The sequence below is a fragment of the Magnolia sinica genome, chromosome 19 (genome assembly GCF_029962835.1).
Source record: "Magnolia sinica isolate HGM2019 chromosome 19, MsV1, whole genome shotgun sequence".
In the NCBI taxonomy this organism is placed as follows: domain Eukaryota; kingdom Viridiplantae; phylum Streptophyta; class Magnoliopsida; order Magnoliales; family Magnoliaceae; genus Magnolia; species Magnolia sinica.
The window spans coordinates 10,523,242-10,549,583 of record NC_080591.1 but is presented as its reverse complement, the minus strand read 5'-3'; the positions used below and the strand labels follow the sequence as shown (position 1 = coordinate 10,549,583).

The following is a 26,342-nucleotide window of genomic DNA, read 5'->3' as shown; positions in this document are numbered from 1 at the left end:
AATGCATTGCATCTCAAACTTGAAATGCGACAGATGGGCCATCCTATCTATTACATCTCACGGCATCCAGCATCTGAAGATGCCCTCATTGTTGGACATGTCTGAACTTGTGTGCAGATCTAAAAACCATAGATGAAGTTCAACATTAGTAATATGGTGCCAATGTCTCCAACGAAGGTGAAATTAAATGGCCCCTCAAAACTAGATAGGCAAATGGACTGGCCTAGTCTGGCCCAAAGACCAGACCACATGCAGGCAGTGCCTCAAGAGTCACAGGTCAGATCTGGGGATGAATCTGACTCCTGGTAATCCTTTGGGAAGGATGTGGCGTGTACCTAAAGACCCAGGAAGTAGGTAAGCACAGACCAAGTCAACATTCGTATGCAGACTGTTTGGATGGTAGCACTGGCCCAGGCCAGATACTGGCTGGGGTTGGATATGCTTTGGCTTGACCCAGCCCATACGCCACCCTATCAGAAACTGCTTTTGGTTTATAAAGACCCTCATGTTGTCCATTCGAAGCAGGCAATTTGGGCTTCTGCCATTGAGTTGGAAATGGTGATATCACAGTTTCCAAACAGAATGCTTTTGAAGAATGCAAGTTGGCACGGTCTTGGATGGTTGCTAAATCCACATTTTTCAAACTGGGCACTGGTAATGTGTTTGCTAATTCAGAAGTATGTTGCAGAACGGATCTGACACACTCTTGATTGGTTTCTCATACAATGTGGATATGACTCCACATATCCGAGTGGTTCCACCCTTTTTCGTACTTGGTTGAACTGTTTCTTCCAATGCTACACAATCTTTAGCATCTCCTTTGACATCTCTGGGCAACCATAGAAAGATGAAATCAGTTGGGCCATATCCACATCACTGGCCATGGAGTTTACTTTCATTGATGGACTTTGAAGAAATACAGCAGCATCTTGCTACTGTCACCTCACTCTTTTCAGGTCAAATGAAGATGAAACCAACATCTACATCAGTCCTCCATTCTTTGATTTTCAACAGCTTGCAACCAAAAGAAATGAGAAACATGCTCAGATATCTAAATCATCATCTGGGTCCTCATCGGAGTCAAGCTGCTCATCATCTGAATCTCGAATATAGTGGATCTCACCCTTGCCACTGTTGGCTTCTGTAATCAATTGACTGTCGGGAAGAACGGATCTGATTGGATGCGGATCGCTTTGGTCCTCGGAAAGGGATCGCCGGCCATCATAAATCTGTTCTGCCTTACCATTTTCTGAAATAAACAAGTAGTCACTTAAAAAATTATCCCATCAAGGGTAGCAGTTATAAGAAGCAACAAAAAAAGGGGGCATTTGTAGATGGTGGTCCAACTGAGGGCAAAAGTGATTTCACAAACACCCATAGGCCCAACACAATGTCGCAAGAAGACAACAATGCATGGCAAAAAAAACTGTTTAAGAACCCAAAAACCTGACTTGACTCAATGTCAATTCAGGTCTGGTCAACTCGAAGATATAGATTCGGTATTTAAATGATATATAATTCATGAATTAAAAAACTAAAAAAATAGCATAAATAAACACCACACTATAAAACTAGGTAATTGTTACATTTACATTAAGGTGTCTATCTGATCTATGGGACTGCAAACAATCCTAGTTGGCGGGGTCCAAGGCTAGTGGCCTCGTGGGTGGGGGTTTAAGGGCAGCACCCCCAACTTCAATATCTTAGAGGTATTTTCAGTATAGAAAATATGTTTAGAGGTGGCAATTGGTTGTATTACATTTTTTTCTGCATATTGAAAGCTCCGATCTTCTTGACCCGCGGGCATGGCCCCACATTATGACTAACCATGTAAATCCATGTGTTTGCTTTCATTTATAACTTCTCAGTATGCAATCACAATCACCCGATCAAACAGTAGACACAAAAATGAGCCCTACTTCTTGTAGACACCCCACCCAGGCTAGCAACTTGATAAGGCATGGATGATCTTTAGGAACTGAACCTAAACCCCACACCCTACCCAAACCGCAGCCATTTCCCAAACCCTAGCCGAACCTGAGTCATTCCATTACCCCAGGTCCTAACTTAAGTCATTACCCAAGCCAAAGCATACCCGAACCTTCACCCACAATCAATCCACTTTTCGAGCCACTTTCAAGTTGTAATCGAGCCAGTTTTGAGTCATTTTCGAGCCAAATATCCAAAAGGGGCTTTGGGCCACTCTCAGGACCCAAAATTGCGGGAGCAACCGTACCCGAGCAGTAATCTGATTACCGCCTGCTCTAAAAAAATATGCGCGGAGCCAGCTGGCTGAATTTCGGACCAAAACAGTTAAATGCGGTAGTCCGATTACCGCGAGCGGTAATCTGATTACTACCCCACCTCGACAAATGTGCCCCTCTGAGCTATAGCTGTTTCTCTCTCCTAAAGTCAACTCTTTCACCAATTTGACCTCCAGATTCACCTTATTTACCATCCTACCAAGCCCTTTAGCCTATAAAGAAGTGTCATGTGACATCTCTCCTTTCCACCAATCAAAAGTTGTCACATCATCATTTACCCTTGATAAACCCTCAAATTACATAAAATTCATCCCAAAGGGCTATAAATACCCCACTATCCTCATTTCAAAACGACAACTACCAACCCACAAAGATAGAGAGAGAGAGAGAGAGAGAGAGAGAGAGGGAGTGCTTGAGTTCTCAAGCTCCCATCTTTTCCAAACCCCTCTAGCCTCATCAAGTCATCTCTTAGCCCCTCAATCCTATTTAGGTCAATCCTTCCAACCATGATGCACCTAAATATCCAAGTCATGTCAAGTACAAGTCAAAGATCATACAATCATCACTAGCATTCATATTTTATCAATCGCATCATTACTCCCCTTCTCAACCCTCTTGCTCCTCTAAATTGTCATTGAATGTATGCTCTGTGACTTGCCAGAACTTCGGATCTTGTTACATTAGAAACTCATGGTAGTATAATCCTCCTACATGTCATTCTAACATCATCATAAATCCCGTTTGTAGACATTCTCTGGACGTATGCTCTGCGGCATTTAGAAATTTTGAAACCTGCCACATCAAAAATCTGAGTATGTCTAATCTCATTTCAATCTTATCATTTCATCCCTTAAGAATATTTTACCACACGAAGTAGAGACCGTACACCCGTACGGGCAAAGAGGGTGCCTAACACCTTCCCTCTTTGTAACCGAGGTCCCTTACTCAGAATCTTCAAACCGCAGATAAGGAGTCAATTTAAAGCAAGAGAGTCTTTGGATTCCCTAACTTTACGTATTCTGCAGGTTCTAGCCGACTGCGGGATTTCGAGTTAAGTGGCTGGTGACGACTCCAAGTCTATTTTGCATCAACAATCCAAATCAGTTCGATAACCCTCATCATCATTAGGAAACCAACGACAAAATCTGCGTGGGCGCCGATTTCCCAGCATTCACACTTCTAAGAAAGAAACCTAAGGGTTTTGGGTGTCTTTGGGGTTGGGCTAGTACTGGTTTTTGCAGCTATTGTGGTTGTTTGATTTTGACGTTCTGTTGCTGTTTTTTGGCTTCTGTACTTTTGTTTCTCTTTTAATAGAATGTCGGTTGCCCATCAAACAAAAGAAAAAGAAATCCAAAATATCCCTCTGTTCCAATTTAAATTGGTTGAACTGAATCAGCATGGAGATTTAACTCGAAATTCAACCAAGTCAAGTAGACTCGGCCACCAAGTTTTGAAATGACTCCAAGATTTTTTGGAACCGTGGTTGGTCCCCAAATTGCATGTGAGTGCATATTCAGTAACAGACTAGTGAAGTCACTGCCACTGAAAAATATCTGCCCTTTGTGCAAAACTATTTGTCAGAAACTGCAGGTGTCAAACCTCCAAAGAAAATGTTTTGCACTTCACACCCTAGCATCAGTTATTGGGATTTATGTCATGATATTGGCTCGAAAACAGATCATTACTTTTAATATATTATCAAGGATTTTGTCCCAAGTAACAATTGGGAATGCCCCAATAGCTGGAGTAATGCATCAACTAGTGTAGTAACACCAAGGCCTTGATATCATTTATAAACTTTTTCATGTGAAGTGATAAGAATGAAAATATCGAATAAACAGAAAAAGGCTAAACTGTTGTTAAAGCAAAAATAAAAATTGATAATAAAATTAGGAATAAAGACAATATTTCTAATTTAATGAACGCCAATCAGTATTTTTTAACAATCAAAGTTCAGCAATTACAGTATGCATACCTTGGTGTTCAAATGGAAGGATAACATTTGCCCTATCAACCCGTTCCTTCTCTGATAGCTGGAGATTGAATTGTACCTGTTGAAGGGGATTCATTAAAAAAACTGGAACTAACCCAGTAAAAGACGGAGAGGTGTGCCTGTTTCTGCACTTGTATGTGTGTGTTTGAGCACGTAGGTGTGGGAGGGTTTGATTGATGTGGACTGACCTTAGGCAAAAGGGTTTGATTGATCACCACATTTCCAGAAGAAACGGCAACAAATTTAATGCCTGCTTGCTCCATATGAAACTCTTCACACTAAATAACAATTTTCACAAATTGTAACATGTTAGAAGGTTCAATTACCAACCGATACGAGAGATTTCAGGATATATATATATATATATATATATATATAGAGAGAGAGAGAGAGAGAGAGAGAGAGAGAGAGAGCTCACAATCACTCTAACTCTTCCATTGCGCCGCTTCATCCGCACATTAAATTTTCCTCCTCTAGAATTCTGTTCCAGCAAAAGCAGGTTCCCTGAATGGCTTTGTTGTCCATCCATGGATTGAATTAGTGGCTCTAAACTGGCAACTATACTGGACATGTATTCAACAGATGCAACGGCCCTGACTTCATGAAGATCTGAATGTATTAACCAAAAGAGACATGAAACTTGATCTGCAACCAAATCAAGCAAATAGAAGTTCACAATTCAGATTTGGACTGAACAGGACAAAGAAATCTATTAACCCCTATAAACAAATATTAGCGGGAGAGAACCTTTCTGGTATGATAAAGAATCCATCCATTGATATAGTGAATGCCATGAGCAAATTAAAGGTATTTGAGTCTAGTGGGTTGTAAAGTAACACCATAAGGCAAGAGGAGCCCTGCCAATGGGAATTAGACAAGAGCATCTGTGACTCACACAGGCCAACACAGAAAGCATGTCTGAGACCCAGCTGCTAATCAGGTGGGCCCCACCAGGTATGTGCCTGATGCAGGACAATTAACCACTTGTTCTAAAAGCTCGAACTGTTAGAGCATGGCGAATTAATCCTTTTATCTCATAGCCCAGGCCCCACATTTCATGGGTTAGGACCTCGGCCGAACCCCCCTCGTGTGCTCATGGGCCCCAAATCACATGGGCCGCCCACCCCGAGTGTATCCCCGCATCCCACGAGCTACCCCGCTCGAGCCCGGTGTGAAAACGCTCCTGCATTAATCACCCCCGGTAAGGAGTCTCGAACACGAGACCTCCCGCTCTGATACCAATTTGATACAAGACAATTAACCACTTGCTCTAAAAGCTCGAACTGTTAGAGCATGGCGAATTAAACCTTTTATCTCATAGCCCAGGCCCCACATTTCAGGGGTTATGACCTCGGCTGAACTCCCCTCGCGGGCTTGTGGGCCCCAAATCACATGGGCCACCCACCCCAAGTGTGTCCCCGCATCCCACAGGCTACCCCACTCGAGCCCGGTGTGAAATGCGCATTAATCACCCCTAGCGAGGAGTCTCGAACACGAGACCTCCCCTGTGGGCCCCAAATCACATCGGTCACCCACGCCGAGTATTCCCCGCATCCCACGGGCCACCCCACTCAAGCCCGGTGTGAAAATGCCCTTGCGTTAGTGCCCTAGGCCTAAATGAAGATGATTAGCTTCTCAAGCAAGTTAATTTAATACATGAGTCCTTTTTTTCTCAAAAAGCACTCTCAAAAGCTAACCACTACCTGACATTATTAGCATCAAAAGCTTCAAATGCACTAATACTTGGAAGATTTCAAACATCAAATATATGCACATGAAAGTTCCATCAAATATAAGAGGCCTGGGCTCGGTACAAGCCTGGATCCTGAACTGGTCGGGCTGGGCATATTGAAAGTATGGATTTTGCCCAGCCCAGGTCTGTACGATTGCCAGCCCTAAATATAAGAACAATGAAGTACCATCAGGTCCAATCATCTTAAAAGAGTATCCCATTCACTTAGTTGCTTAAATTGCTTATAGCAACTAGGACTGCGAAAGGTAGTTGTGATTGGTAGATCTTGTAATCATCCTGCCAGCAGATCCGTCGACGCCATTAAAGTTTTCAAGAATTTTATCCACATAGGGTTTTTTTTTTTAAAGAATTTTATCCACGTGTAAAGTATTTCCTGTTGGATAATATGTAATCTTCACAGCAAAAAGAGTTTCGAATTCTTTTTAGAAAGTAAAAACTAGTTCAGATGGCAATAGGAACATCATGGATATTCGAGGAACATGCAATGAATAGATAAGAATCAACTAGCCTCAGAATCAAATACAAAGAATGCACTAGCAAGAAATATCAGACCATTCATTTACCAAGAGGAACTAATAGTGAATATTAAGCCAAGAGAATAGCCACGTACCATTGCTGCGCAGGTTGCTTAAAAGGCCTGAAATTGATGGCAATGATGCATGTCTTAACATGGCACTAACCTGAAAAGGAGTGAAGGATCAAAGCATGCCTCTGAGAGCAAGAGCCAATTTGCAAGCAATCTTGGCAACTAAATAGTGATACTGAGATAAATATTCAATATAAACAGAAAATGCAGTAACCAAACTTTTCCAACTTGACAAAACTCACTCCAAATAACAGGGAAAAAAAAAAACATATCTTGACTTAAATAACCCCTACCCTGAATAAAGAGATGCTATTGTGGTTTCAAAAAATATTGTACAGGGAGTTGAAAGATTTGTTGATGTTTATCTTACATGAAGGGCAGTGTCTACACCAGCCACAAATGCAACCACCAAAATAAAAATCAGCAAAAGCAGGTAAGCCTTGCTTTTTCTTCTTCCTCTTCTTTTTTTTTTCCTTTTTTTATCCTTCAGCCAAGCAAGATCCAAGCACCCACTGAAACAAAAGGCAGCAAATGCAAGGAAGCATGCTTTTCTTTCTTTTGGCCAACTAAAAAACCAAGTTCAGTCCTCAAGTCAAACTCATGCAATCACTAATGAGATGAAACCCAAACAATACAAAAACTTCACAAACAGGATACCATCACTCACAATCAGTGTTCAGATTTCGACGATATTATTGATAATATCAGTATCACTGACTCGACGATACCAAAACATCCATGAGGTTCATTATTTCCAGGTATCACTGATAACGATACACGTTTCGATATCACCACCTTTCTTTTGTAAGGGTTCACTATATCGACGATAATATTGCCGATATCGTCGATGCAAGGGGGATTCCATGGGAGAGGTGCGTAAACACCCTAAGGGATTTTTGTGGAATTTTTCTGGAAGTTTTGTTTCCCTCTAAATTTCAACCAGTCCTCTTAGAGTTTTCTAAATCAAAACACCTGTTTTGTAGAGAAATCGAAGATCGAGAGAGCCTAAAGCCATAACTTTCCAGGGTATGAATGTTCTAAAAAATTGTTTTTTTTAAAAAAAATTATTTTTTGGATTTATTTTGCATGGATTTCTTTCCAAATCCATGTCTATGCATGATTCGCAGGCATTGACATGGATTTGGATGAAAATCAAAAGCTTTTAGGATTGAAATAGGGAAATTTGGAAATTTTGAGGGAAATCCAATTATTCCCCATTTTCTTGCCAAAAATATGTAATTGGGCCCCCAATTTTTTATATGTAGATGATGAGGGGCTGATCTATCAATTGATGTTGAGCTCTTGATTTTTTAGGATTTTTTAATTATTTATATTTTAAAAAATCTGTTTAATTAGAAAAAACAAATCAATTTAAATCTTTTTTTAATTCTAGTTTTCTTTTGATGTTTCTTATTTATGGTCCATGTTTATGATCAATGGGCTGCAATTATTGATGAAAAATTATACTTTCTAAAAAAACTAATTAAAAAATATGTTTATTTAAAATAAAAATAAAAAATCCATTTCAATTTTTTATGGATGGTTGTACGATGAAATGCACGCGGGCAGGCCGTGTGTATGTGAATATGGATGCATGGTTGGATGGATGGATGGATGGATGTATCATGCATGGTTGGATGGATGGATGGTTAGACATGTATGTATGCATGGATGGATAGATAGATGGCTGGATGGTTAGACACGTATGTATGCAATGCATGGATGGATGGTTGGATGATTAGACATGTATATATGCATGGATGGATAGTTAGATGTGTATGTATGTATGTATGCATGGATGGATGAATAGTTGGATTGGATGGATGGTTGGATGGTTAGACATGTGTGCATGCATGGATAGTTAGATGGATGGTTGGTTGGATGGTTAGACATGTACATATGCATGGATGGATGATTGGATTGGATGCATTTAAATTATACAAACTCATTCTAGTTACTATTGCACTGATATTTTACAATGACACGTGCTTTTAAACCCCCATAAAATGGGAACTTATCATGTATGCCTCTTTTTGCAATTATTTGATTACTAAATGTGCAAATATGTGTATTTTAGCATTTCTTGAAGTATCATTGAGAAATTCCACCATTTCCCCAAGTTTCCCTCAATCAACAATACATTTCCGGGTATTGGCGACATCAATACATGTTTTCGTATCCCCAACTAGCGATTCATGTAACAATTCCAATACTATGAACACTGCTCACAACTAAGGAAAATATGTGTGGATTGGACTAATCAATACCTCTGCTTTCCAAGTAAGTTCCCATGTTTTTTCTAAGATACAAACCTTAAACATGGCATATGGAAATAGGAAGAAGAACAAGAAGAGAATATGGGAATTGGGAAGGGCAAAAATCAACCAATGGGGCATCCATAACCACAATCATTACAATCATCTTAATCATTTCCATAGCAATTTGAGATAGCTTTTAATTGTTGTATCAGCAGAAGTTTTATGACTGGCTGTCCACCTGACATCAACCTTCCACTTCTGCAGGGGCTCTACAACCAGCCACGACAGAGATCCAGTAGGGCTTCTATAGGTATTTTAATTTGACTCTTACTAGCCTATTACATCATCATCATAGTCTTGTCCCAGCTACTTGGGTCAGTTTTACATATCATTTCCCATGAATCAATCCTATTTAAGGCCCTATCCTTGATAAAGTAAACATGTTTGGATAGCCCTTCTCACCACCTCGATCCAAGTCCTTTAGGTCTACCTATCATCCCCTTTCCTTCTTCTTTTTTTTTAAAAAAAAATTTTGAAAGATATTGATTTATTAAGCCACAAGAGTAAAAGAAAAACAGAAAAGGAGCAAAGAATATACAAGAAGCAAGATGAAAAAGAAAATACAATCAGGCCTTAAGGCACCCAATCCCTTATGTACTGGCGAACTTTGCAAGCAACTCCCAAAGGTGAGTTGCTTCTATTATGAAAGCAATTAGCATTTCTCTCTCCCCAAACTGACCAGATGATGGCTAATAATGCAACTCTCCACATAGGGAGCTCTGTTTTCCCCAGCCCACCAAAGTGTCAGGAACAAAAAAGGTCAGTAATAGAGTTAGGCATAACCCAATGGAGCCCAAAACAGGCCAAAACACTTTGCAGGCCCTTCAACCCTAATCCTCTTGCAGCCTATTGTATAATATTCAAATTTCATATTATATCCTAGCTAATACGGAAAATGACAACAAATCCCTCGCACTCAATTAGTAATGTGCTACAACTGTCTCCCTCAAGCTAGATCATAGACGACCATCGTACCCAGATCTTACGAAGTCCCATGCAATCAAGTTCTTCTGAGGGCCTTTAGGAACACCTATGCCGATTGATCTCTTATCTTCATGTATGAAACACTAACTTATTTCCAAATATTCACCTCACGAATGTTAAAAAAATCACTCCATCTCATCTCTCATGGGCAAGGTATTCCAAAACAGTTACGTAACGATAACAATGGTGACCGTTATGTGTTATGGGGACATAACAGCCATGATGGGGAAAAAAAAATGGCCCGTAACAGCCCTGTAACTGTCCATTGAAAAAAAAAAGATAAGGAAAAGAAAAAAAGGGTCGTAACGGCCGTTACAACCTGTATGGTAATGGTAACGGCAGTGGCCATTGTGGCCATCATTACCGTTATAGAATACTTTGCTCATAGTAAGTTGGACATCGATACCCAATTCAGCTTGGAAAGTCTTAAGCCATGTCACTAAACATGCCTTATGGTCCATGCCACCATACTCCGTTTCAGCACTCTCCTAGCTGCTAGCCACCACTAATTGTTCTTGCTTCCCAGGGTCTAGGCCACAAGGTTTCCTCCAAATCACTAACATGGATCATCTATCCAATTTTCAGTCCACCCAACTAGTATTTGAGTATGTTATTGTGACATGAAGATGGTTATGAGAACCACTCGAAGTCCATTCATAGGAAAGAATTAAAAATACATCAAAATTATACATAGACACTCCAATTATGTCAGAGAGTGTGCACAAACAAAGCATAGGACAGCTTTACTTATGTAAATCAACTTAAGCACGAGTCTTTAATAGGCTCTTCGGTCAGCTACCAATTCCTTGCCTTCACAACAATGATAATTCCGTTCCACATGATTGGTTTCACATATAAAGTCTGCAAGAGATCAAAGGTGTTTTTTGGTTGTCAGATGAAGATTGCCCTCTTTAGAACAAGAAACTTTAGTTTCCAACAAAATGTTTCAAGACCAGAGCACTTCTTGCCTTGCATCTTTTGTCCATAAATGCCCATGTGAATAACCATCCACATAGCCATAAGAAGCCTCTCAAACAATGATTTGAGAGATTGTTTAAGACTATATAGATTCAATTCTCAACCTGCAAGATGCTTCTGAAATATTTTTCATTCTATCTTTTGTTTACGGAAAATAGTGATTCTCTCAACCTCATTCACTGGAGATTTAGAGGCGAGATTTGTCTCATCATAAGCCACATCATCATCATCTGCCATCTGACTATTTGGTTTGCTTTCTCTGGATCAGGTTGCCGATTACTATTCCATTTTAATAAAAAGGTTGTAAAAATTTCTATATGCAATTGTTATAAGGTTACCAATTGTTTGATGTTTGGCTATGGAGGTTAGCAATTCTTGTTATGAATCATAATTGCTGACATCCATAGCTTTGAAGCTTCAAGGCAACAAGTTCTCTAAAAATTATCACTCTTCTTAAAAAATAAAAATTTTGGAGAGAGTGGAAGTACCGAGTCAATGGCGACAGAAAAGCGAACTTTGCCTTGCTCAACCACTCCTGTAACCAAAAACAAGCACCAGGAGTATTAAACAAGAATGAAAAAAAAAAAAGTGGAAAAATGGCCAGCCTTGTCATTAGAAGTTTAGAGTCTATCCGTATAGACAAATAATGCCATGGTCATAACTGAAAGAAGGATACCTCTTCCGAGATCAATAATGGAAGTAAACAATTTCTCCATATCTCTAACATCCTTAAAAGGAGTTACTCGACGTTCTGCAGAGAACTTGGCACAACTTCCAGGACCCACAAGCCGATCCTTCCAACCAAGAGGATCTGAATAGCAGTCCAAAATCTGAATCCTGTGCATTGAAATTAGTAGATTCACATATACCAAAAGTCACCACATTCATAATCACTTTCAACACAAATCTTCAATCCCGCTTGGAGCCAATTGCATAAGCTAAAGATGAAACAAGAAGCTTGTTGTGTCAAACAAAAAAGAAAAGAGGAATAATATGGTTTGTCATCCAATGGCATGCAGAGCATACTCAGGTTTTCAGTTTTTTGAAGCCAGACCAAGGTTCAGTGATTCAGACCATCAGCCTGTTTGGCCCTACTTGGTGGACCATGACCCAAGAATCTCATGGACTGAAAGATCATAGCCACCAATCTTGGGCCCTTTTCTGATTAAATGTGTATTGTTGTTGTATTTCTTTTCTTTACCATCTACAAGTAAGCCAGTATTGGAAAGATTAGGATTGTCCTATCAAGGAGATTTTTGGAGCATGGTTGATGCAAGACATGAAAATTAAATATGATATGCGAGATTTCGGGCTTAAGATCACGTTAGTTTAGAAACAATTACACAAATTCCATATCCCACATGAAAGTCCAAACATTCAATTAATGGGAATCTATGCGGGTCCAGGCCTACACATGATAGGGCTAGATCAATAAAAATTATGAACCAAACGATACTCAAAGATAAGAAATAATCATCCACACATGCATAGTAATCAGTCCCTAATCCAAGGGATTCAGAAATTCCAATTCGGGGAACCCTAAGGTAAGAAAAGGGGCATAAAATTGGAGATTTGAGTAATTTAGGGTTAGATTTATGGATTTTGGGTGAAAGCGGAGTGAAAAAGAGGAGAGAGACGAACCAGAGAAGTACTGTACGCGTGGACAACAATAATGGCCCAGACGCAGGTACGTGTGATCCCAGTCACACATCTGTGGGGCCCCCTATTCAGAAAAAGGTCACCTTGGCCCTAGTCGGCCAGGGATGGACTCTAAAACCCCCAAATCTCACTCGATCAGATGTCCAGTTTGTGTGTGGTGCTCCGCCGAAGTTTCAGCCCTCCTGTAGGGCCAAATTCTGAAATTTTGTTGTGGGCAGGAGAATTGCTGCAATAGATGATTAATTTGAAGTGTAGATGATGGGGTGAGATGAGAAGAAGGGATGGCAGAAGATGGATAATAGAGATGGCGATGGATGGGGGCGAATCGGGATAGATGTGGCTTCGCACCACGGTAGTTAACACTTCGATGAAGGAAGGGTTTCGCATCCAATTAGGCTTTACAACTCAGAGAGTAGGAAAACGCAGAATTTTTATTAATCTTCAATGGATCAAAAGAACTACAAGGGGTACCTATTTATAAGAAAACCTTGTACCCTAAACCTCGTGCCATGTGCACAACCTATTACTTGGCGATGAAGTAAACTAAAATAAAAACCAAACAAAGAAATCTAAAGTGTTCATGATGTTCTAAATAATAACAATAAGCAAAACCTAAAATATGAAATCAATCCGACTAGTGGGCCACAATCATGAGATCCCATGGTGGGCTTTTTTTGATTGTCGGGCTCACTCTTTTGAATCAAAACTTCGTTTCCTAACTAGGAGGCCCTCCCTGGACGTTGTCATCGATCCAAATCGACGGTGGGGTCCTCCTTTTTCTGGCGTACGTGCGTAGGGGGCGGCGTGGGTGCGCGGTGATGTCCCCATCAATTCTCTCCGGCTACGAAGATTTCGCCACTGGTGAAATAAAACTCCTGAACCGCTCCAGGATGCCAGGATCAAGTCTCTGAAGCTCCTCCTCAGTGAACCACATGTTATCTGAAGCTGGGCGTGACTTCCATTTAACCAAGTACTTCTGAAACTCGCCGTCTGACATTGAAACTATCTGATGGTCCAAGATATCCTCTATTTCCTCTCTGAGTGTGTGAAGGTTAGGCATGGGAGGCAGAGGCTGAGAAGAAATGTCAGGAAGAGTAAGTATAAGAGGTAGAGGCTGGGAAAATGGGTCGAGACGGGTAGGTATGGAAGATAGTGGCTGAGAAAATGGGTTGGGACGGGTAGATATGGGATGTAGAGGCTAGAAAAATGGGTCGGGAATGGTATATATGGGAGGTAGAGGCTGGCAAGAAAGGTCAGGAAGAGTAAGTATGGGAGGTAAAGGCCGGACAAATGGGTCGGAAAGGGACCATGGTTCAAGGGATAAATATGGGGAATCAGGATGGATGGGAGAAGGGCCGGACAAAGTATCAGTGGTCTCTTAAAAAGTAACTAGATCCTCCACATTGAATGTGAAACTAATTCCCATGGAAGGTGGAAGATCTACCTCATGCACATTGAGACCGTTTCATTTTATAATTTTGAAGGATCCAGCGCTACGCGCGTGTAACTTACAAACGGCCCCCAGAGGGTACCGCTTGGGCCAGGTGCAGACCATCACAAAGTTCCCAATATTGAATTCTTTGAAACGTTTATGTTGGTTTGCAGAAAATTTGTAATGTTCATTACTAGTAGTGATCTTCTGCCTGATTTCTTGATGCCATGAATAAATGTGATGCGCAAAAGACTCTGTAGGCTCTGACGCCCTATGGGACAGTGACATAGGGACAAGATCAATAGGTTTTCCAGATTTATAAATAGTGACGACTTCATAAGGACTGAGACCTGTGGACCTATCGACAAAACTATTAAACGTAAACTCGGTTGTACGTATTACGGTGTCCTATGTTTTAGTGTGCTCTATATCCCTCCTAGGGGGAGACTCATCCGGTAGATCATCACGAAAGACATCACATAACTCATCCATTACCAGAATGGCCTCAGTGGGTAACTCTACACTAGCCTCTGGTGTACTCTCTCCAGCCATAAGACCACACATGTTGTACCCCTCAAAATAGTGGTTTTAATGTCTCTCATGGGGTGGGTGCACACCCATAATTGATTCCTTGACCAACTCCATTCATTGGTCTATCCTCCAGGCCACCTGCCTAAGATTGAACATCTACCCCAATGGTGGGGTTTGTTCTAGCGATGGTCTTTAGTCGGGTAATGCATACATCAAGTTGTTCAAAGCATTGGTCCATTTCAAAGCGCTTAATCAAAAACTCCAACTTTTAGAACAGCTTGTTTAGTGACTCTTGCAATTGTTCCATGTTTAGTATAGGGTGTCAACCAAAATTCAGCAATATAGTTGTCAAAATATAAGGTTTTAAAAAAAAAATATTAAAGAAACAACCTAGTTTCTAAAAACGAAAAAGGAAAGTTTTTAAAACAAGTTAGGAAAGTTTCTTTTAAAAAAAAAAAAACAAATTAGGAAAATTTCTAAAAAAAAAGTAACCTAGTTTCTAAAAACGAAAAAGGAAAGTTTCTAAAAACAAATTAGGAAAGCTTCTAAAAAAAAAAATTAGAAAAGTTTCTAAAAAAAAACAACCTAGTTTCTAAAGAAAAAGAAAAATGAAAGTTTTTAAAAATAGAAAGTAAGCTAGTTTCTAAAAAAGAAAAAGGAAAGTAAACTAGTTTCTAAAAAAGAAAAAGGAAAGGAAATTAGTTTCTAAAAACAGATTAAGAAAGTTTCAAAAAAAAATAGTTTCTAAAAAACAGAAAAGGAAAGTTTCTAAACCTAGAAATAGAAAGCTAAGTTAATTTCTAAAATAATTCAAATAAGGGGGTAACAAAAAATTTCAGCAGCTTATGTCAGGGTTTATGGACTTCTAAACAGCCATATATGATGAGAATTGATGCGTAAAGGACATAAACAACCAAACCCTAAACATGTAATGAATTCCCCTACAAGAACCCTAGGCTTTGATACCAAATTTGATGCAGGACATGAAAATTAAATATGATATGCGAGATTTCAGGCTTAAGATCATGTTAGTTTAGAAACAATTACACAAATTACATATCCCACATGAGAGTCTAAACATTCAATTAAGGGGAACCTATGCGAGTCCAGGCCTACACATGATAGGGCTGGATCAATAAAAATTATGAACCAAACAATACTCAAAGATAATAAATAATCATCCACACATGCATAGTAATCAGTCCCTAATCCAAGGGATTCAGAAATTCCAATTCGGGGAACCCTAGGATAAGAAAAGGGGCATACAATTGGAGATTTGAGTAATTTAGGGTTAGATTTAGGAATTTTGGGTGAAAGCGAAGTGAAAGAAAGGAGAGAGACGACTCAGAGAAGTACCGCACGCGTGGACAACAATAATGGCCCAGACGCACGTGCGTGTGATCCTGGTCGCACGTGTGTGAGGCCCACTATTCAGAAAAATGCCACCTTGGCCCTGGTCGGCCAGGGATGGACTCCAAAACCCCCAAATCTTAGCTCGATCCGATGTCCGGTTTATGCGTGGTGCTCCGCCGAAGTTTCAGCCCTCCTGTAAGGCCAGATTCTGAAATTCTGTTGTGGGGAGGAAAATTGTTACAATAGATGATTAATTCAAAGTGTAGATGATGGGGTGAGATGAGAAAAAAGGATGGTAGAAGATGGGTAGTAAAGATGGCGATGGATGGGGGCGAATCGGAATAGATGTGGCTTCGCACCACGGTAGTTAACCCTTCGATGAAAGGAGGGCTTCGTACCCAATTAGGCTTTACAACTCAGAGAGTAGGAAAACGCAGACCTTTTATTAATCGTCAATGAATCAAAAGAACTACAAGGGGTGCCTATTTATAAGAAAACCTTATACTCCAAAACTCGCGCCATGTGCGCAACCTATTACTTGGCGATGAAGTAAACTAAAATAAAAACCAAACAAAGAAATCTAAAGCGTTTATGATGTTCTAAATAATAACAATAAGCAAAATCTAAAATATGAAATCAATCCGACTAGTGGGTCATGATCATGAGATCCCATGGTGGGCTTTTGTTGATTGTCGGGCCCACTCTTTTGAATTAAAACTTTGTTTCCTAACTAGGAGGCCCTCCCTGGACATTGTCATCGATCCAGATCGACGGTGGGGACCTCCTTCTTTTGGCATATGTGCGTATGGGGCGGCGTGCGTGCGCGTGTGCGCGGTGATGTCCCCATCAATCGTCCACCCCAAGTGGGTCATCGGCTCAACACTCTAGATCACTGAGCCCCACCGATACCCATTAATGTGCATATCCTTGGGTGGATGATCATATAATTCTAAGGGGGCATGAATAAGCATGCAACTTTCCTTTCTGGTGAAGATTCTCCAATTGCTAGATCCAAATTAGGTAAACGTTGTTGTAATTATCAAAGAATCAAAGAAATGACTATTTATGTCATGGGATATTTGTGGGCCCATGAACAACTTTAATGAATGAGGTAATTCATTGACCTAGTGTGCCGAGCAAAGCTCCCACAATGAAAAGTAATAATATAAAAGAAGAGGTCGAAGAGGATTCTATGTTAGATAAAAGGTATTGATATGCATGGTTTATTAACCTCATCTTCTAATGTATCTAGATTTCTAAGCTACATAGATGGCAACTAGGGTCAAGGTTGTGCTATCCTTAGTGGGCCCACCAAATGAACATTCCAGGTCACTAGAATACAGGACCATCTTTACCAGTCATGGTCCAGCCAGAGAAAAAAAAAAAAAAAACCATATACTCTTCAGTCCAAACATTGCATAGCAGGCAGTGCTAGTGCAATTTGCATGACAAGGATTTGAGGTGGCAATTCACAGCATTACACATGCCAGCATGGCACATGTGTGTGAGATTCAGTCCACTCATCAGTTGGGGCCCACTATGAATATGCTCTGGCCCGAAAGTCAGCCATGTCCGCTCATAAGGTGTGCAGACATGTGAGATAAAATGGGCCATTAGAACAACATTCCCCACAGCCTATTCTCAACGAACATATTGGCCAGCCTGATAAGCAAACCTTCTGGATATTTTTTGCCCACGGCATCTTCACAGTGGTCCCCACCTGATGAGTGGTCTAGAATTTGGATCCCACACAAGCATGCCCATGCTAGCACATGTGCAGCACAACATCTCTTTAAGCTTCTTTACTAATATCTAGAATTAAAATTCAGGTATAAGAAAGCTAAATTCCCTAACGCAGAAATTTCAAAGATCGAACAGAAAAGGAAAAGCTTGCGTGCACCCATCCAACAACTGCGGGCGGGAATTTTAACAAGCATTTCAAAATAGGATTTTGAATAGTCAAATTACGAAATGCTTATAGATTCCCGCCAACCAACCCTACGTGCACCCAGGACGCGCTGAATTCATACTCATATTAATTTTAAAAAATAAAATAAAATAAATTTAGCACTTTTCTTACCATTTATCGGCATTGATTCCTCGACTCTTTAGTAAATCGAAATAGAAGGACGGGCTCCGATCGAAGGCGACGAGCACAAGACCCCTGTTACGATGAACGGATGAAAACAATATACTCGACGGATATATATATATATATATATATATATATATATATATATATATAGAGAGAGAGAGAGAGAGAGAGAGAGAGAGAGAGAGAGAGATTACCGAGCTTGAGATCTTAGGGCAGAGATGTTGGAGGAGAGATGGCAGAGGATGTAATTAAAGGCGTGGGATCCGAAAGGGATGTGTACGGAGTCTTTGATGGTGAGAGCGGGTGCATGTTCTCCTTCCAGACATCCATCTCTCAACACTCTGCATATCGATTCCGCCATTTCAGTAACGATGCCCTACCTCCAACGAACAGAGACGTTTTCATACTCTGGCAAAGTGTGATGGTTGATACACGGGCGCTAACAAATGGTGACACCCACTTTAGATGAATCTATAAACCAAAAGGTAAACTAAATTTGATTATTTAACTGGTCTGTTGATCAGCTATTATTAGACGGTTGAGATGAAAAATAAGCAACGGTCTGAATTCAGTAAACAGGTGTCCACCGAATCAACCATCGCCACAATATCAAATAACTCCCCCCCTTTTTCTTCAGAAGAGGATAGCTGATGAATGTAGTGGGCCCACCTTCGTTAACTATGCCTTCTGTGGCCCCGGGACTCAATGCCTGAAGAGAGACTGACGTGCACTCACTAATTGCTAGTGTATTCACCTCTAATAGGGCCAATGCTTCAGATTAAAGCCGTTCATTGGGTGGGCCCTACCTTGTATATTTTATGTGGCTAAAATCAGGCCTCTCTGCTTCTTTAGTAGGTAACGTGAGTACGTTGAATGTGGACCATTAGGTCAAATTTTTTATCATCCATTTCGTTGTTATGCATGTGACCCACCTGATTAGGAGAAGGCTCTCTGTGGCTATTCGTTCTGAACCATTGACATGTTGGGCCCCACCCTGGATGGGTGGATGGCCTATGCACCATAAGTTCCCAGAATATCCTAGCTAAAGAATATTTTCTTTCTTAGTCATCTATTTGCCGGCCCACCTTTTGAATGCGTGTGATATTCCATGTGTGACTTCATTGACGCACCACCGCCAATATACAATTGAATCACTGAACCATGGCCCCACTTGTAGTCAGTGCAGGAAATGGATTGGCTACTCCCCCTGCCACCAGCCCCCTGGCTGATGGTCGGTGCTCTGTGGGCCCTACTATGATGTATATGTTTGATCCATTCTGTTCATCCATTTTTACAGATCATTTTAGGCTCACTTTTAAAAATTATAGGGATATAAATCTCAGGTGGACCACGCCACAGGAAAACAATAGTGATTGGATATCCACCATTAAAATCATCCTAAGGCCCATTGTACTGTTTATTTGACATCCAATCTATTGATTAGGTCATACAGACCCAGATGAAGGGAAAAAAACAAAGATCAGCTTGATCCAAAACTTTTATGGCCCCCAATAAGTTTTTAATGGTCAACGTTCATTCAAAACCGTTTCCTGTAATGTGGTAGACCTGAGATTGGGATATACCTCATTTTTAGTTTCGTATGATTAAATGATCTAGAAAAATAGATGGACGGCATGGATGAAACACATACATCATGGTGCGGCCCACAGAGCACCAAGCACCAGCCGCGGGGATGGTGGCAGGGGGAGTAGCCGATCCGTTTCCATCGGTGCACGCCCAAGTTTTAGTGACAGGCTTTGCAGTACGGTAGGCAAAGGCCCCACATGCAGGGCCACTGCTCAGGCTGTTAAACTTGGCCCGACATCCTATGGGCTAAGCCCGTAAAACTTCTTAAGGTGGGCTTACTTGATCAAGGGTTCAAATCTACTTAAAAATAAATAATTTGATCAAGCATAGTAGTGGACTTCGTTTATGTTATGATCATATTGAAAACGTGTTAGAGGTAGCATGCATTGTTACACAATATTAATGGGCATGAAATATTAAGCGTGGATTCATGAATGTAAAGAAGTTTTGGTGGACGCAAGTTTCGGTGGACGCGGATTGCGTCCTACCCCTGCCTGTCTCTAGCCCTGAATGGGCCGTTTTGTGGGTGGGCCCACCATGATGTATCTGTTTATCCAAGCTATCCATTCCTTTTCTTAGATCATTTTAAGGCATGGACACAAAAATGAGACAGATCCAACACTCAAGTAGATCTGATTGCATTAATGCACAAAACATTAAATGCCAATTGCATTAAATGCAAGAGTCATATGTGGTGTGGTCTATTTCAACGTCAAATCTATCTAATTTTTTTGTTCCTGCTTTAAAATAATCTGAGAAAATATATAGATGGACAGCATGAATAAGCATGGATAAACAGATACATCACAGTGAGCCCACCCACAGATCTGCCCATCCGAGGCTAGCGACAGGCAGGGTAGGACCACGTCCAGTTTGGATAAGTTTTTTTAACAAATGAATAAATATAAATTAAAAAACTCCCACAAAGCTTTTCCATCTGTTAGTGTCCTCTAAAGGTGTAAGTTGTAGAAGATCCGATCCATCCAACTTATCTTATGACTTCTCAAATAGATATGTAAATTCAAATCTAATTATTTCAATTCCCACAATTAATGCATATATCAATCTCATTTTCCATATTTTAAATCACAAGGTCGATTCGTAAAATCTAGCACAGCGATGAGGCCTGAGCCGATGATGAATGGCCTGGCAATAACTGCATGAAAATTAGTGGTAAAAAAACATAAAAATGTACCATTGTTTGTGACTATAGCTAGTAAAAAGGCATGAAAATCCATGGCTAGTAAAAAAGCATGAAAATGCATCATCATTCTTCTAATAATTTTTTTATAAAGTCGCCTTTCTTACCAATTCTATACCAGCTATTTTAGGTTGCTTTCTTATATCTAATCTTTGTTTTTCTATGCTTATATGGTCCGTTTGGAGAGAAACTATCACACTTTTAGTCAAAAAGTTGGTAAGCATATTCTTCTTATGCTTAACGTTGATAACATTAGGAGATGTATTCTTTTGAGAGTTGGTAGTGATTTGTCCACTACTATTGTTGCTTATTGGGATATTCCTCCTAATAGACATCGTATTATTAAAAATGTGATATTGCTTCTTCTTCCTCCCATCACTCTCGAAACTAGTATCTCTGCCATGCTCCTTTTTCTAATTGTAAGATTGGTGTTCTTTGCTTCTTTTTTTTTCCTTCATTAAAGCTAATTGAGGTATTATCTCAGAGGCTAGATGGGAGGACATAGTTAGCTCTATTTTCTTTTATTTTTCTAGGCTTGACTAGACTTCTTAAGCTAACGTTACAAGTATCCAAGTTGAAGTCTTCATCTTTGAAATTAAGAAGATTATCATGGCTCCCTTCCAATCTCCTTGGAAGTTGCATTTTAAAAGCTAGAGCTACTAAAAGTCTATAATTCATATTACAAAGCTCAATCTCTCTTATTAGCTTTTCCCAATGGAAGATTGTTACCAAACTTGCTCATGTTCGATATCTTGAGCCTAATCCATAAATTGTACCCCTAGTTGATACCCTTATTTTCATATAGGTGTCTTTCCTTAGCTCAGGGTGTGGATGCTTTCCCCGTCTCTGCCTGAAGTGTGGGCTTCCCCTTACTTGAAGTGTGGGTTTCTTCCCTAGCTCAGGGCATAGCCATCTTTTTCTCTTTCTTTTTTCCTTTTATTTTACATTTATTTTCTCTGGCATTTTTCCTTCTATTTTACATTTATTTTCTCTGGCATTGAGATTATGGTTTCTTTGTTCTTTGTATTTTTTATCTCGTGGCCTCTGTTAGTAATAAGAAAATGGTTTGTTCTTGCCTGCCAAAAGACGAAAACAGAAAAAATAGATGCATGGTGTAGATAAAATACATACATCACAATAGACCAAATAGAATCTTCATACCACGTTGAGCGCCTCACCATACAATTTGTGTCCCCACATAACGGTAAGGTTGTCAATGGGCTGCGCTCGAGCCACGCAAAACCAACTTTTTTAATACGCCTAGCCCATTGGGGCCGACCTAAAACTGTTCAAAATTTGGACCCCAAGCCAACCCTAGGCCTAGCCCATTGACAACCTATCATATACAAAATTCATAAAAACACTAGTCCAACGGAAAACCATGATCTTCTTCTTTTTTTCTTCCTATCAGCTGACATGATTTCTCAAGTAGACCTCTGTCACATCTTTAGGAAGGCATTTCCAATGTATTTTGCATCATCTTAGCTTACTTCTCCTTAAAATGGTGGGTGCTCTTCACTTGTGAAGAGTGTACGACAAGTACCAAGTCTATAGTGAATTTCTTAGCCACATTGATGTTGTTTCGTATAATTTTCAGCATTAATCTTTATCATACAAACACAAAGTTGATACTTGCATACTCATTAATGCAGGAGCATTTTTGACATCGGGCTTGAGTGGGGTGGCCTGTGGGATGCGAGGGCATGCTCAGGGTTGGCAGCTCGTGTGAGGCAGGTGACTCATGTGAGGTGAGACGCGTGTGACGTAGAGCCCACGAAGGGAGTTCGGCCGAGGACCTAACCGATGAGATGTGGGGCATGGGCTATGAGATAAAGAACACTCTATCAATTCGAGCTTTTAGAGCAAGTGGTTAGTTGTCTTGCATCAAAGTAGTATCAGAGTAGGAGGTCTCGTATTCGAAAATCCTCACTGCGAGTGATTAATATAGGGGCATTTTCACACCGGGCTCGAGTAGGGTGGCCTGTGGGATGCATGAGCGCATTCAGTGCGGGCTCGACTGATGGCTTACTCATGAGATGTGGGGCATAGGCTATGAGATAAAGGGATTGATTCACCACGCTCTATCAGTTTGAACTTTTACAGCAAGTGGTTAGTTGTCCTGCATCACTTTCTACATAAACTATAGGCCTCTTTTCATATTCAATTTTTATCAAACTTAATTCCAACACCCTCTTTGCATATTCAATCTTTATCAAACTTAGCTCCAAAGGTAGCCTAAGTATGATAATAACTGAGTTTTCTCTAGCAACAACACTTCCGAACTCATTGGTCTCGAAAAATTCGCTACTGAGAGCCACGTATGGGGATGAAGCAGCTACACTTCTGTCTCAGATAGTCATCTTACAAAGCACAATTTGGTATGTCCCTTTGCTATTTCCATCCGAGGTTAAGGCCAACCCAACTCCTTAATCATCCCAAACTGTAGGTATGTGTTCATTACTTAAAGTGACGGGTGTTTGTGTATATCAATGCCCGAAATATCTCTAAGTCATAAGATAAATTTCTCTGTTATGTTGTTGTTTCATATGATTTCCACCGTTGATCCTTATTAATTATATAAACCTAAAACTAATACTTGCCGACTTACTACAAAAACTACTAACCTTCCTTGCATCTTCAACCTTAATCAAACTAAGGGGCCATTTGAATGGGATTAAATTGAGATAAAAGGGGGGAATTGGGAGTAAATGGAGGTAAATTAAGGTTTGGGGGGATGGATTGGGAGTAAATAAGGTAAATTGAGGTGAATGGGGGCAATTATGAGTAAATGGAAATAAATGGAATTTGAAGTGTATTTGGATGGTAGTAAATGCATGGAAATGAAATGAAACGAAAATAAATGAGCCAATAAATGAAATCCTTTCCATGAGAGAAGATTTTGAAGTAAATCGGGTGAAATGACTTTTTGATCTCCCCTAGAGAGTCGAATGAATAAACAAAGGTGCCACTTCGCACATGTCTGTCATACACATGGCACGCTTATGATACTCTAAAACTGTCCAATCATCAACTACATCACTAAAATCACACCAATAAATATGATTCAAATTGTCCAAAGGTTGACCATCTAAATGGACGGTTAAAAAAGGTTGGCAAGTTACTTGTTTGTAATCATTATGTTTGTGGCCCACTTGAAGCTCAAAATTTTTGAATTTTTTTACTAAAGCATCTATTTCAATGGGCTTATTACAATCATTCATTAAACATCACATATGTATAGTAATTTATGATATTAAAAATGATTTATGATATCACATAAGTTCTCGTGAAATATTAAAAAATTCTAAGGCATTCCATTTACTACTATCTGAACAGAATATATTGATTTCAAATGCATTTCATTTATTCCCATTCAAATACAACTAAGTAAGCCATTTACTCTCAATTCATTTACCTCCATTTACAAGCTCCCAAATGAGCATGTTTCAAAAGCAACTTAGGTATGCTAATATTTGGGTCTTCTCTAACAACAAACTTTCGAATTTATTAGTATTGGAAAATCCATTACTAAGAGCCATGTATAGGAATGAAGCAACCTAATTTGTGCCTTTGACAACCGTTTTTCAAAGCACAATTTGGCATGTCCTTTTGCTATTTTTGTTCGAGGTTCAAAATTACCTAAGGTATTATCAATTTTAATGGGTTTGTTATTATAATCATCTAAAATGTCATAAATATTGTTGCATAGCTGCAGTAAACAAATCAGAAAGTAAATGAATAGCAACCCGACTAGAACCCCACACGATTGCTGATTGTAGGTTGATGCATAAAGTAATCTGTTGTTGGGACGAGGCGTGGATGATGTCACTCTCTTTGAGATAGTTGGCGTCTATCGAACGATTTCGATCGGTGCAGAGGCTCCTGACGGGCCATCCCCGAGATACAACACCCAATGATCGAATTTCTCGGCGTGCATAGGTTGAAGAGATCCCCAGCACCAAAAACTCACACTTAGCATTCGATTGCCCAATGAAAACATGGATGATTCTTAGAGGAAAGATATAGGGTTAGGTTTTCTTTTTTCTACATGTTTTTTTCGATAAAACTTTCCCTTTATAAAACAAACAACCATTTATAAAACCGACACCTTCTTTAAAACCAAAACTGATGTCAGTGGAAATGCGCCCATTTAAGGTATGGCACGTTTCACACAATGGAAACAGCCGATGATGAGAGGGCCATATCCAATGACTAAAAAATAAATTTTAGCAAACCTTGAATAAGAATCCCACTAATTGCACCACTTGCATGCACATACAAACTTGTGCATAGTATAACACATTATACAATAGTCTTATGATAAGGATGTTACTATATAGATTCAATTTTCTTCTCTTTTGTATTCCAATATGGGACAAAAATTTTACCTTTAAAAAATCGAACCATCAACATGAGTGACAAGAACTTTTATGTGTGTGTGTGTGTAGAATAATGGTCTCCTGCACACTGTACTGCAGGAGACCTTTTACACACCTTTTCCCCAAATTGGGATTGTGTGACGAGTTACTTAATACGCTCTTATCGTACTGAGTAAACTCAGTTGGGCCCACCTTGTATGTGTAACGCCCTGAATTTCGGGGGTCGAGCAAAGCTCAACTCCCAATATCCAATGCATCACTTATGCAACATAGATAATGATAATTAAATATTGTCCGTATTAGTGCATTTAAACATGAGTAGGATTATACTAAATCAGCATATCATACTCCAAAGTTAATGTAATTAGGCAAGCGAAATACTGAGATAGATATATAAAGTATATAAGTGTTCCACATCCTCCAGAGTATGAATATGTTACCAGGCTGAATATATACATGTATGGTTCCAAAATTTACAAAATATCAAAGCGTAAATGTCCAACTAATCCATAAGTCCTTGTAATCCCGTCGAATCAGCACTGGGTCTACATAAACCCATCTGAGAGCTGAACGTAGGAGAATCCTTCCTCCTCGCCTACGAAGTCCAACTTGGCTGTATAGACTTCGTCATCACCTGCATCTAAACCAGAGTCTGGGTAGTGTTTTAAAACACCGTCCCAGGGTGGGAATGAGTGGCCAACTCAGTGGTACTATAAGGCAAAGGTTAACATGCTATCAATTTAATCAAGCAGTAATGATAAAACAATACAACAAGCGTTTCCTAACTACTCTTGTTAATTCAGTAATGATGCATGCCCTCGCCTGCACTCCCTCAGCGACTTCTTTTTACGATCGCGCATGACAAACTCCCTAAACGTGCGCTTCCTCGCCAAAGCACATGCAATGTGGTGCATGGTCATGTTAGCTAAGTAATTGATTAGGTTTATTCATACAGCAGATTTGGGAAGCTAAGGTATCTCCCTTTATATCAATAAACCAAACAAAAGATCCATCCAGGGTCATCAATCCTAGTTAGTCACATACGATAGGCAAGTTGTAGGGCATCACCCCTAATGAGAACAGTGGATAGGTAAGTTCAAGAGTTTATACTTGAAGTCACTCCACCAACGCCCTACCAACTGGAGTGCTATTTTCGAAAGGGGTCCGTATCAGACGGCTCACCCCAACCCACGCTGGGACCGTAGCCAGGCGACGCCGGTGTAGGCCGA

General features: G+C 40.0%; 1 protein-coding gene across 2 annotated transcripts; it reads right to left on the bottom strand.

The window, feature by feature from the left end:
- Positions 1-853: 853 nt before the first annotated feature.
- LOC131234311 (elongator complex protein 5) lies at positions 854-18,545 on the bottom strand. 2 transcript variants are annotated; one of them, XM_058231097.1, is made up of 9 exons: positions 18,141-18,545; positions 17,932-18,015; positions 11,553-11,713; positions 11,365-11,411; positions 6,621-6,690; positions 4,676-4,866; positions 4,446-4,535; positions 4,240-4,315; positions 854-1,249 (listed from the first exon to the last, which is right to left on the bottom strand). In XM_058231097.1, exons 1-9 carry the CDS (start codon positions 18,305-18,307, stop codon positions 1,044-1,046), a joined length of 1,092 nt encoding a protein of 363 aa, XP_058087080.1. In that variant the 5' UTR covers positions 18,308-18,545; the 3' UTR covers positions 854-1,043. The 2 variants fall into 2 exon arrangements, with proteins under 2 accessions (XP_058087080.1, XP_058087079.1); XM_058231096.1 differs by having other exon boundaries at positions 4,676-4,902; positions 18,141-18,543.
- Between the last annotated feature and the right edge of the window lie 7,797 nt (positions 18,546-26,342).

What these genes read in the sequence shown, in the direction of transcription:
- LOC131234311 (XM_058231096.1), bottom strand. Translation starts at nt 18,307, where the DNA reads ATGGCGGAATCGATATGCAGAGTGTTGAGAGATGGATGTCTGGAAGGA. An exon ending in GGAATCAATGCCGATAAATG is followed by an intron (nt 11,714 to 17,931) that starts GTAAGAAAAGTG and finishes TTCAATGCACAG; the next exon opens with GATTCAGATTTTGGACTGCT. An exon ending in CCTTCCATTTGAACACCAAG is followed by an intron (nt 1,250 to 4,239) that starts GTATGCATACTG and finishes TGTTTATTTCAG; the next exon opens with AAAATGGTAAGGCAGAACAG.